Source organism: Mizuhopecten yessoensis, unplaced genomic scaffold (genome assembly GCF_002113885.1).
Source record: "Mizuhopecten yessoensis strain PY_sf001 unplaced genomic scaffold, ASM211388v2 scaffold8745, whole genome shotgun sequence".
NCBI lineage: Eukaryota > Metazoa > Mollusca > Bivalvia > Pectinida > Pectinidae > Mizuhopecten > Mizuhopecten yessoensis.
Genome location: NW_018407700.1, coordinates 1,520,545 through 1,534,061, shown reverse-complemented (window position 1 = coordinate 1,534,061; position 13,517 = coordinate 1,520,545). Strand labels below are relative to the sequence as shown.

The window sequence follows — 13,517 nt, the reverse complement described above, 5'->3', positions numbered from 1 at the left end:
GTGTTTGTCATATCTAATTTTATCCAGATAACGCTGAAACGAAAGTGAAAGTAGGAATTTCAATGACACGTTTTATTTGCAGAATTCAAGCGTAATTTCCCATAAGCACTAATACTCGCATCATATCAACATGAGACGTGAAAGCAGACCAAGAAGCATTTTTCAAGAATGACCGAAGTTCACTAAACCCTATTCAAAGTGCCCAAAGGTAAGTATTTCTAGGACGAAATATGTAGTTAGACTGTAATGATATGCACGAAACAGATTGTGTGTTGAAGAGGGTACATGTGTCTATAAATTTACTCTGCTTAGTATGTCATTTTATAACATTATATCTTATTCCTCTCTTACCTAGTTACCTCAGTACAATTGAAGCACACGTATACTCTCTTACATTCTATCACAAATGTCTTCAGTTTGTTCATCTCTTATCTACCACTTATCTCTTTCTATCAATCTTACATTTCTTTGTTCTCTTCACTTTATCATCAAAGTATAATCTCAAACGCCAGGCCTTAACTCTGTATTGCCTGCCATATAGCCAATAGCAATAACTGTTTTAGCCAATGGTGGTATATCTCTTTAATAAGCTTTTCTATCATTAGCAAACTGATATAGTCTGGCATGTGTTAACTCATTAATTCCTTGTTATTAGATTTTGATAGAGAGAGTATGTTTCAGATTTGAACGCCAGTTTTACTGAAGGTCGTAAGTCCACACGTAAACGTAGACGTAAACTTAGACGTAAGTCGAGTTACGATTTTAGTTAGGTGTGTCAAAAATCCGTCAGTGGTGTAAATTAGATCGGTGACGTAACAAAAGCGACAAGCTGATTACATAGTGTGATGTTCTCATAACACGTATTACCTTCTCTATGCATTGAAATGGGAGATAACAGAGCAAATATAAATATCTAAGTAGCTGTGTTATAGTCTTTTAACACGCATTGTTTTGTCTACAGACTTAATGAAGCCGTATTACAAAAAAATTACCTGAATTTATTTCATAATTATTTAGTGAATTATCTCCTTGTAATGAACTAAATCACGTCTCATAGGGTTCTTTAGCTGCTAATGAAGAAACAAGTACGGTATGTATTAGCACGAATTAACTCAACAACAGTTAAATATGTCTTTAATATAAAGATTTCGCTACATAATGACCTTCCGTAGTTACCTGAATTCATATGTTTTACTAGTTGAATAAGAAAGCAATGAGACACGCAATAACTTAAAAAAATAGATATTAAATAAAAGAAAAAAGAAATGAAAAAAGACGTTAAAATATCGTTAACTTAACTAAGATCTAAAAAACACTAGGTTTTAATCCTAGTTTCACCATGGCCCTTCAACGTTGTGTACGCAAGCAAGTTCTAATAAATGTCATGACCATTGAAGAATTATTTTGAGTTGTTGAATATTTAGAGCGTTCATAAAATATTTGGGTATCTAAATTATGTAGGATCTTGAATAACATTCTATTTTATATACATATATATATATGAAACGAATTTTGAGACTTTCATTTTATTGAGGATTTTCCGAATTAACATGAAAACATCAGGGCGAGTTCAATAACAACTCAACAATAAAATGGAAACGAATTTAAGAGTCTTTTAATAACATGAAGCTTCAATAACATATTCACAACCTAATACAGTAGGTATGTGTCTTGAGGGCTTATTGATTTCCAAACTATGTATAACAAGAAACATTAATCTTTAATCTTTTTAATTCGATTTTATTTAAATGTGAATTTGTCTTTTTTATCAATCATATTATGCCATTTTTAAATATCATTAAAAAATAATGATTTTGCAAAAGATTGTGTTTCAATATCACAAAATCACAGTTTCAGTCGTTTGTAGAATAGCAGGTACGCGAACGGCGAGTGAGGCCACTCCTCATTGACGTCAAGTCTTCTGACGTAGGAGTCGGCACAAAGGTGCCAAAGGTACAAGTTATCTGGGTTCCATCCATTTTTCTTCACATAACACCAGTAATGTCCTTCTTCAAGGCTTCCCTCGTGGCAGATGACGCCATATAATTCGTACCATACATGTACACATTCCCGGCCAGACGGTCCCTGAATAAAAAGAATCAACGTGTTTATCTAAAATTATATCTTCAAACACGGCTCAGGAAAGAAGTATGTTTCAATAAAAAACTAAATCTTGTTTCACTTTCAAACGATTGTCTGATTACCTCTATGCTGGTGGGAAGGGATAAGTCAGAAGGGTAATGTACATTTCCCTGGTACTTGTACAGTCTTCTGTATGGTTCGTTCACTGAGACCATATCCTGGTAAAAACATACATAATAAGTTTTGATTTTCCAAACAATTTTTAGATCTCTAGTTTCACTTTGTAATACACTACATACACAGCAAACACATTTTACTATACTGTATACTGTATATGTTTGTTATACACAATGTATCAATTGCAAAACACATAATTTACACTTTTTAATACACTGATACACGATATGCTATTTGAAATAATTACTTTATACAATTTGTGATACACTATATATATTTTGATCTATATTTCATATACTTAATACTACACTACATGCACTTTGTTATACACTGTAGTTTCGTTTTCAAACATTGATGACTTGACTGAGTCATATCTAGCTCAATTACCTAAACGACACATGAGGAACAATTTAGAATCACTTATATTCTCATAATTATTACAACATAAATTTAGACAAATTGTATAATTTAACGTATGAAACATGATATAACCGGCTATAGTCTGGCTGTCAGCCGCTATGATTATTTCTTATTCCTATCTATTTATTGATATTAGCAAGTATACAGGCTTTCGACAATTTACATTATCAACATATTAGATTAACTTTACTTTATTAGACAAGAAAATATTCACAGAGACTAAAATACAGTCTACACCGGGTGTTGATATAAAGATTTACCTGTTTAAATCTTGCCAGCTGTAAAACAAGTATCTCCGGTGGTTTCGCAACTATGTATTGTTTGTATGTTGACGTGTCTGCAAAATATATGCCCGATCAGCATGCATTTGTTTATTTTATTTCAATTAGCATATTTAATGCGGGATATTAAAAAAACATATGAAAGTTATCTTTCGTTCCCATCAAAGTTATATTATACAAACTTATGTACAGATTACTTACATGAATACAATTTAAGTAATTTCAATTCACGATATTAAAAGTTCAAGTGATTATTTTGTTGAATGATAGTCATTACTGTCTAATTATGCATTTGATATTTACTGTCTATAATGATTCGTTACTGGAATTAAAAGTGCACGTAAACAGAGATTATTAATGCGCGCACATACAGGATAACCTTGCTTACCTTCGTAACGCTTTTCTTCATCCAGGCATGTTCTACATGGTACCTCAGCGTCGTTAAACGTCACTATCTCCTCTAAAAGCTTAAGACTGTCTTCAACGGAAGACTGAAACAAAGTTTAACCTGCTATTATGTTGCCACTAATTAGATTGTTTTGTAAGTTAATGATGCAAATCTTAACTAAATGTATCATATAGTATTTTCGCCACAGCCAGTTTCTTTATTTTTTCATTATTGTTATTATTTTCTTTTAATTATCATAATTATTGCTTCTTATATAAATAAATCATAATAAATTTATCAGTAATTAAGTAGAACATAGTTAAAGATGCATTAAACTTACATATACTTCATCCACTGTTAAAAGCAGAGACCTTATACATTCTGGCTGACATTCTTCAACCTGAAAATTAAAAGGATTGAATAATCACAGCAAAAGAAATCTATTCGATTTATCATATCAATTTGTGAACTATTTAATGATAGGTAAATGTTATTATAAACAGATTGTTTAGGGTTTGATATCGTTTTTATAGAAACAAAGAATTCATTTTGTTTTTATAACAACTACTGTTAATATAAATATAGACCCATCAGTAATACATCATTTGTTATGAAATCGAAGGGAGAGATACTTACGTGGTCGCACGTTGAATACCTGAATATGTTTCGAGCATGTCCCTCAAATAATGACGTGCATCCTGTAAAAGTCATAGAAACTGTAAAGACTTCACGTCTCCTAAACTATTGTTAATTTTAACCTGTCAAACTATTCATTTTATTCATATCATATTATTATATATAATATATATATATAAACTTAATAACACGTTTGAATACCTTTGATTTCCTAATCTTATGTATCCATTGTAAACTTTTACCTGTATAGTTATTAATTATATTTATTTTACATTATTGTATATTACCAATATATGTACTTATATATATAAGCTTAATAACACGTTTGAATACCTTTGATTTCCTCATCTAATGCATCCATTAAACACAGGTATAAGGAGTGACAGTCGTTTTGATTTCCACTCTTGTAACTCTCATCCCTGTAAAATAGAAATGACAAAATAATAAATATATCAAATATCCAAAGTAACTGAAACACGTTGTTCTTATCTATAAATAGTTACTTAAACACAATAATTGCAGGTACCTTTCGGACATGTTGTTTTGTAAGTCGGAAACAAGAGAGTGTAAATCTTCTTCTGTATCACAACTCCCCTGTTGTGTATCATTTATCTCAACAAATAGCTTAATCAAGGTACTGGCCACGTGGCAGTTCTGTAATTATAATAAATGTACATTGATTTAAGATGTATTTAGAATTAAATACCATTATAGCACGACATTAATATATCACCCCAAGAATACGTCTTCTGTGAGATCAATTGAAATATGCCACATTTTTTTTAAAGGAACTGATGAAATACATTGATTGCATGTGATATCAATGTATTTGAAAAATATATGTAAAGTAGTTATATCATCAGTGTAATATTTAGATAATGAACTTAACTTACATGATCACGACCTCTAGTATTAATCTTAAACTTCAGAAAATAGAATACCTTCATCAATTGTAAAAATGGAGAAGCACGGTATATAAAATGAGGATCGTGTGTATCCTACCTGGTTGTTGTGGAGAAGTTTGTCGGTGAAGCCAGGTGTCTGTGCCAATACCTATTTAACCGGAAAGTTATGATGTAATCACTTATATGTTATCCGTAGACATATCAATTAAATAATCTTAAGGAAAGTAAAATGAATCGACATCCAGCTGAGCATGTAAATATCATTTCCAAATTATAACTATGTATATATCAATATTAATATTACTGTCAAAGTTATATTTATCATATAGATATAATTTTCACGGTCGATACATTTTCTTACAAAACATATTCAAAGTACGTTATATCCCGAATTCTTTAGCAAAATAAACATATACCTGGACGAGTGTCGACATGTAACATGAGCTTGCCTTTATATTGGGAAGGCCCTGTACCAATGTTAAGGAAGGAAACATTAAAATCATTATTGAAATACATATTTATTTTTGGCGAAAAAAAAGGATACTCTTATCAGATTTCCATCACTTTTGTCCGAATCGTCTTTCTCTTTGCTTGCATTGTCACTGTAGAAACATAGTACTTGTAAGTCTGAAATAAGACAGAAAAGTTATTTATAATTGTTTCCTTAAATACACAACCACTCTATCGTATTCACTTCCTTAGTATCGCGATGTAGTTAAAATTTAATGACAAAAATTAATTGTGAAATATAAAGCTAGCATTTCCTTTCTCAGAGAATTCCAATAAAGCATTAATACAAAATGTTCTGTTTTACATAGTAAACCTGTGTTCTAGGTATTACTTATTTTTTCTGATACCGTGTCACATCTCAACATACCTTTGTCTTCGGAAGTAATGTCTTTGTTTGCCTGTTGCATATTCTGTACATTTTCTGAAATTTCCTGTTATATGGTCGAAAGATATTAAATATATTATAGTAATATGAATATTTCAAGAAATCCTTTCAATAATGCAAGTAAATCATGAAATGAGGAACACATTGCTAAATCTGTGAATCATGGTAAAGGAAACATATCTTTTGATTGAACTGATCAATAATATAGCGAATAACCAGGTTCATGTCTTTCAGAAAAACGCTGATATAGTCCACAAAAAATCATTTGTTTAGAAATATTTTCTGAACTATTCAACACAAGAATAGGAAAATAAAACGCATTTTTACAGGGCAATATGATGCACAACTTCTTGTGTGTCTTTATATGGGCATTATATTGTACGTGTAAGTGAGTAAGCATGTCGGAGTTATCTCCCTTTAATTAGACTTTGAACATTCTCGCTTTACAAGAAAGTATACCAGCTTTTGTTCGTCATTTCTGTCCGATGGATGATCTTTTGCTGGTAAAGTTGATATTGATTCTCCAAATTCTTTTGAGTCTGCGGAAGCAAATTAAGATAAATAATATCATATAAAATTAGAATTAAGGATTGTTCCTTGACTTTTTATTATTGTTTTATAACATATAAAACTATTTCATAATTGTAATTGAATGCTATTGTATACAATTATTTAAAGTGTTTACCTCTACTATTGTCATCCGTAGGAACGTGTCCTGCTTCTTTCTGTTTAAAAATAGCTTCATGGACGTCCAATTCCTGTTGTAAAACAACCTAAGATTGAACAGTTCTCAAGAGGACAGTAAAATCTGTTTAGTAAAACATTTAGGTCAGGATTCGATTTAGATATATATAAACAACATAACTGTAGGTTTGTTAGTCAATGTGTTAGTTTACTTTTTATGAAGAGCAACTTTATTTTGATGTAATTACAAATTGGTTCCTATTCACATATAAAGAATTGTTTTTTCCAGTGAAAGGGATTACATCTTGTCAATGATAACGTTATAATTGCATATGATACCTTTCCTTGATTGTGATTGTCTTTCAAGCGGTCTGTTCTGAGCTCTTCGACTGATTCTGTATGTCAAGATTTATATACATTTATTATAAAGGAAGATAAAAATAAGAACTTTATATGTTTTTCTTCATATTGCAATGCAATCTTTAACGTAACGACACCTACAAGTGATACAGAACGTAATTAATGTAATATCTATACTAGCATACACTACCATTGTCCTGTAGTTTTCCAGTGCTCTTTACTACTTCTAACGGTTGGATGTTATCAGCCGCTTGTGCTGGTTGATTGATGCTGTTGTGTCTCGAAGGTTGTTTAGCTGGTGTTGACCCCTTTGAAAAATAGCAAAGGTATTTATTGGAAATAAAAAAAAATAACTCTTTTACATGAATCATAAATATCGATCAAGTTAATAGTTTTATTTGAGTAATTATTGATGGATTTCATTTGAGCACAGGAAGTAAAATACATGAAGATTATTCTATATCATATCTGAAACATTGTGAAAAACGTATTCGTAGCATTGTCAGAGTATATGTATTATGATGTTAACATTTTCTAACATGTTGAAATAAACTTACAAATTGAAACACTTACCATATTGAATCAATGCTGCCTCCAATACAAACATGTAACTCTGAAATGTGTTATTGAAGTGTGTTGATACAAACATAATTGAACACTGGTTAACTTTAATATTACGCTAATATACACATTTGGAATAGTGAAGAATCGAACTAAGTAAAGAGAGAGAAAAAATATTCTGAACTAAACCGTAATTAAGATTTTTACTAGTTCCAAGTATAAACTTCTTATTTTACGAGTAAAACATTCTTAATCACGTTATTCTCACATCATTCATGTCTATTTCCCAATATGCCTTTCCTTAGTTCATAGCATGTTAGTTATTTGGATTCAATTGTCTTAAAGGTTATGGAAAGTACTATTATGACCACAACCACATTCAACGTACTAAACATTTACTTCATAAATCAGATCATAGCTTTATCCATATTCATTTGTCGATATGTTTTCTACAAAGAAGTCCGGGTGCACTTTATCTCAGGCAACCATCCTATTTGTGACTAACAACTTTGTTTACCATAATTGTTAGTCTGACATGTATATGACCTGACAATACCGTGTTATATTAACCAGGGCTAATTATGCACATAAATATTGTTAACAGAGTAGTATCTAATGTTTAAATAATTGTTAGCTGTTGTCAACGTTACTGCGTCATATTTCATTGACTTAAGTATGCATAATGCTTGTAAGAAGGAAAGAAGCGTGGTGTAATAATTGCAAAAAGAAGAATAAATCTTTGTGATGTTAATTTTCCTTAAAACATATATTTATGGCAGTGACATACCGCCTCCTCGTGAGTACGATTTAGATACAGAGGATAAGGGAAAACGAAAGTAAACATAAAACATTAGTTATTTTCTTACTAACATATATATAGTTAAATGTTTAATCATTTTTATTGACGTTTATCAAAATGATGGACAAAAGTTATTGAACTTATATGAAACCCATTCCTATGACATGGAATGGAACAATATGTATAAGAGCATTTAAATGTGATGTTGCACGGAACAAACTTCAAAATCATTCCAAATCGAAGCACGAAATAGTTTACTTACCACCATCTGCAGACTATCATGTTTCCAAAATGAAATATATAGGAAAACATGTATTTAAGCAATGTAATTCCATATGAATTTATAAAAATGCATAACCTGATTATGTGTAAAAACAGTAACATACGACTGTCAAAAACGAAAGCGAAAGTAGCATATCGAAAATGAGTCACACACGTATATATATCTTGGAAACACCAATCAGGCTGACTCACCCAGGAAGGTAACATTGCTACGTGAAAAACGTATATCATGTTCCACTTGTCTAATTCAAGAGAAGGATGAACGATCCAAAGAGAATGTTAAGATAATAATAATAATAATAATAATATAGGTAAAAAATAGGCATATAACAATACATGAATATCACAGAATAGAGTAAAAGTACAGCATTAGATTGTACAATAACATAACAACATTCAGTACAACTAATACATGCATATGAGATCAGAAGTTTAATTTTTTTTCACAGAAATTGCAGCCTTTTACCTAGGATAACCCAAAAGCTGAGAGCTTATTTCCATTGGGTACTTTAAAAGAAACTTAAGTACAATTTTAAAATTGAATATTGGTGTTATACATTATTTGATACATTTATGAGACATTATTCATAAAATAAACTGCTATTCCATAAAAACATGATGGTCAGTTGTTTCTTCTATTTTTGAATGTGAAATATACAGGAAAATTTTCATAATGAAACAACCCTTTTGAACAGATTTTTGTTTTTAAATTATACTTTCGATCCCAAAATGTTTTTAAAATCAACTTCTCGAATGCGAAGGTAATATCCTTTTCATGCTTCCCATTTTTTAATCTGATTATAAGCTAAGGAATTTTAATCATGTATTGCAGTTTTGTAAAGCGAAAATGAAAGTAGGAAAATCCATTTACGTGTGGAAAATACGTTTTGGCTCACTATACCATTCTAAGTAACACACTAAAAACGAAAGTTGTGGAGGAATCTGGTGAGCTTTAAGTTGTTATTTGTGTTCCAGTATTTCAACGAAGGCAAACATTAAGAAGATGATGAAGTTGGACTTTAGAGCAATGTAAGTACATTATATTTCATTTTCGAGAATGTATTTAATGATTAATTGCAGAAATACATACATATACATATCAATTCTGTTTGACCTTTGATTCGTTTAATAAAAAAAGGAAAAACTTCAACATTACTTAACGAAAACGTCTAAACATCTGTGTCTTAAACATAAGATTACATCAAAGATTTGTATCTTCAAAGTAAAATGGATACAATGTTTTGCACAAAGGACCCCACTGATGGTTCAACTTTGAATATTGCTATTCATAACATACTAACTTATCACTTTTGTGTATGATGTACATTCATGTTTGTACTACTGTACACAACAAATTGGTGATCACTGCAAGTTGAATTAAAGTCAGTTCATATACCAGTTTTATATTTTAGGTTATTCTTTAACGACAATGGCATTATACAGTCTAACATAATTACTATATATCATCCACGAATGTCTAAATCGGTATACAGTTAAATGCATTTATCTTGTACGTATCAAGAGTACATGTCTGATTTAACTTGCATGGAGTTGTACATGACACTGATACATTACAGTATCTCCCTTTGACAGGAATATCCATGTAATTGATGAACAACTTCCTATTTAGCATTGTTAAATATAAATAACAACGAAACTCATTTGATTGCAATAAATGCTTTGATAAGATTCGTTCAGGTTCTTTAAAAGTCGGGGGGTTTTATCCATATTTTGTGACTTTGACGTCAATCTACCCTAATCTTGATACCCAGATTGGGCACTTTTTATCCACCTGATCAAAGCGCTATAAACATTTCAATTCCAGTACATTTCATATTTGAGAACTTAGAAACAGCCTAGTTTTTTATCATGGCGAGAAAAATTAATTTTCCTCAGCAATTTAATTTACTACAATGTCTTTTAATAATACATATCAGAAAAAACGGTATAGTTGATATTTTAAGCCGCTGATTCTGTTCAGAGAACGAAATGACGGACCCACTTCCGTTCAGGTTGCGTGCGCATAATTCAGTATTGCATGCTTCCGCTTTATAGTTTCGTTATCGTAAATAGAAAGTAGAATCTCTGACACTCACCTGTGGGTTACATAAAGTCTTCTAATACTCTTCTCCAAATAATAATCCATACTTTAAATAATTGCTGAAAACAAAATGTTTATCTCCGGTGCATTCTTCATGTGTTGTGGTGGTAAAATTCGTGCACTGGGTTTGAGCGATTTAGCAATTCGGATTGAGGTCTGAGGAGTGTTTGTTTTCGTGACTGTTTCGAGAAAGCCCGTGTGAGACTGTCAAGCATAGACGCTGTCTGTACGGTCAGAGACGTATACTACGTCTCTGGTACGGTCTAGATTTATATATTTTGTAAGTACAAGGAAGAAGTAAATATATATACTTATAAACCGTATGAGTGATTTAGTATAACCTCTATTTTGATGTTTCAAACGGGAACGTAATATGACATATCGTGCTTAGGTTGATAACGGTAATAAACCATCGTTGATACCACGGACGTGGCCCTGAGACGAGACGATATGTGAACTGTGCATGCTTATCAAACATTTCTGTAACACAGCATGCTATTTCTGGTGTATTTATTTATAAAAATGTAACAATTTAAGAACATGACACAACTGCCGCTGCTGTTTGACAAGAATTCGGGCTGTGTCAAAAAATTATCCAATCCGGTGTAAGGGAAATAACTCTTACGTTGTTAAAGTCGCATTAAGAAATATAATTCAAATATATTCCAAGAACATTTGTGAGATTTTGTGATGAATTGTATATTCAATGGCAGTAAATCAAATCGCTACATATATTAATAATTATTATCAAGATGAATAAAAAATAAATAAAAATAAAAGGAGTACAATGTCTCTTTTCTCCATGCATGTATTAACTACTGTTAATTATTTTCTTCATTTCACAAGCACAAAATGCACCTATTCCTTATTACCCATTCACCGATTGCCACTCTGCACGTAAATGCTCATGTCACATCATTGGAGGATGCTAATTATTGAAAATAACAACAATGCGTCACAAAAGAGGGTGAAAAAAGAGGAGAGGGAGAAATGTTTGTAAGGCATTATTTAAGAGGTGATTGATTTTGGAAATTCCGAAGGCAACATCATCACATGACCTGATTTTCAATTAGCAGAATACAGAACACAGATCTGAGGTATTATAGTAGATATTGATGCTCAACGTGTTACTGAAGCAATTAGATTTAAATTGGTGAGCGGTTTTAATGTCACACTGACATAATTCTAGTTTTCTTCTTTAAAATGACGGAAGTATACATTTTTAGTTATTTAATTATACATATAATGACATCTTAAATAACACATAGATATGTCAATAACATTGTCGTGACTTTTTGGGGGAAAAAAACCTCTAAGGAAAATATGTAAATGCCCAGAATAATTAATTCCATTGGATATATAACGACTCAGCGCAAAGCAAGACTGATTATGCTCGATTTTACCTTTACACTGAACAAAAATAAGTTTCACTCGAGTGCTCCGGCTTGGTTTTTACGCTCATATTTTTTTAAGGTGCCAAATTGAACAATCGGAAAGAACTACTTTTATAGCCTTAACCAAAGGAAAATCACTCGCTCTTCATTCTTCACGATAAAGATATTCACGGCTATAAAATATACTAGAAAATGTTTTAATCTTTATTCTAAAACAGTTCGTATAGATACCTATTAAATACCAAAACTATTCTTAATGTTAACAAGATTATATGTGCACATGTCACCAATATTAATATGGAATTATAACAATCTGTATCAATTAGTAATTATTAATGACGACAGTATGTGTATATGACAGATTCTATCTATTTTATACACAATAAAAATATAACAACTCTATAATATATAGTCACTGTAAATCAAGCTTTCTTAAATTTAATTTATTTCATACGAATATACTTTGACTAGGAGAGAAATAATATAGGCCAGGCCCGTTGTTTAATCCCTTTCTTGTAACACCTATAATAAAACTTATTGATATAAAATGATAGTTATTTCAATTCTATACAGGCATCATATATTCACCAATAACAATGCACATTTCAGTGACATATACTTTCAAAATATAATCTAAGCATCTAAGTATTTCCATATGAATGAAACATGTCGGCAATGATCTCTGTTTACAGATATATATATATTTCTTCGTGTTTTGTTTTAAATATCTTTTTATCGTCACATGGACATTTAAAACTTTTTAAATACGGGAGGAGAACCCTCGTACGCTTCTCCGGCTTCCCGGAGCAGACGGGAGAGGACACCTCCGCGATCATCCTGAAGGCAGCCCAGGACTCCGGCGTCGATCTCCCTCCCCAGGCTCTGGAACAGTCTCACCGTGTCGGTAAACCGGACCAGAATCGAGCTAAACCACGCCAAATCATCGCGCGTCTGAGTTCCGTGGACGCAAAGTTTACCCTGTTAAAATCCAGTCGCGGTTTTCGCTCTAATGATCAATTCAAGCGTATTTCTGTAAATGAGGACCTCACCAAATATCGCGGACGTTTAGCCTACATCGCGAGGAACTTGGTCAAAACCAACCACATAACACAAACGTGGACTACTAACGGCAAGATCATGATAAAAGATAAATCGTCGAAAATCTATCAAATCCGGCGGGAATCAGAACTTGAACCCTTCGGTCACCATATCATAACCACTTAGTCGGGAGTCAGCGTCGCTGGGCTGACTTCCCGACGGTGATGTGTGCTGTTCTTTCTTTTGTGTTGTGATTCTGACTCAAACCCGGGTACTATGTGCCCCTTCAAAGTGTATATCGTGTCCATGTTTTGTTTTTGACTTATATTATCCCCACCGTATGTGTTCATAATTTGTTTCTGGTCTTCAATCTTTACACCAAACTATATTTGCATATGTACAAAAGCTTATAACACAGTATACAATGCATAGATTAAACTTTTTATTTATTATTATTTCAAAGTCAAATTTAAACTTACATGATAGTTTCTCAAACTTTAACAACCCTCACATG

General features: G+C 31.7%; 2 protein-coding genes across 7 annotated transcripts in view; one reads left to right on the top strand and one right to left on the bottom strand.

Annotated features, from left to right (window-relative positions):
- Positions 1-11: 11 nt before the first annotated feature.
- LOC110456411 overlaps positions 12-13,517 on the top strand; it is a 98,026-nt gene continuing 84,520 nt past the window's right edge. For 3 of the 5 annotated variants that reach the window (XM_021507152.1, XM_021507153.1, XM_021507149.1), the window contains exons 1-2: positions 12-208; positions 9,446-9,499. The gene's annotated coding sequence lies outside the window, so the exon portion shown is untranslated. Of the gene's footprint in view, positions 209-7,031; positions 7,155-9,445; positions 9,500-13,517 lie in introns of all 5 variants that reach the window. The other 2 variants (XM_021507150.1, XM_021507151.1) reach the window with 2 other exon arrangements.
- LOC110456417 (probable ubiquitin carboxyl-terminal hydrolase 8) lies at positions 1,584-8,592 on the bottom strand. Of its 2 annotated transcripts, XM_021507172.1 has the most exons (18): positions 8,451-8,592; positions 7,402-7,441; positions 7,019-7,136; positions 6,808-6,863; positions 6,470-6,542; positions 6,244-6,323; positions 5,767-5,830; positions 5,434-5,516; positions 5,306-5,356; positions 4,987-5,037; positions 4,511-4,638; positions 4,318-4,403; positions 3,985-4,046; positions 3,689-3,748; positions 3,349-3,451; positions 2,940-3,016; positions 2,205-2,300; positions 1,584-2,085 (listed from the first exon to the last, which is right to left on the bottom strand). In XM_021507172.1, exons 2-18 carry the CDS (start codon positions 7,402-7,404, stop codon positions 1,846-1,848), a joined length of 1,431 nt encoding a protein of 476 aa, XP_021362847.1. In that variant the 5' UTR covers positions 7,405-7,441; positions 8,451-8,592; the 3' UTR covers positions 1,584-1,845. The 2 variants fall into 2 exon arrangements, with proteins under 2 accessions (XP_021362847.1, XP_021362848.1); XM_021507173.1 differs by lacking the exons at positions 6,808-6,863; positions 7,402-7,441; positions 8,451-8,592 and having other exon boundaries at positions 7,019-7,101.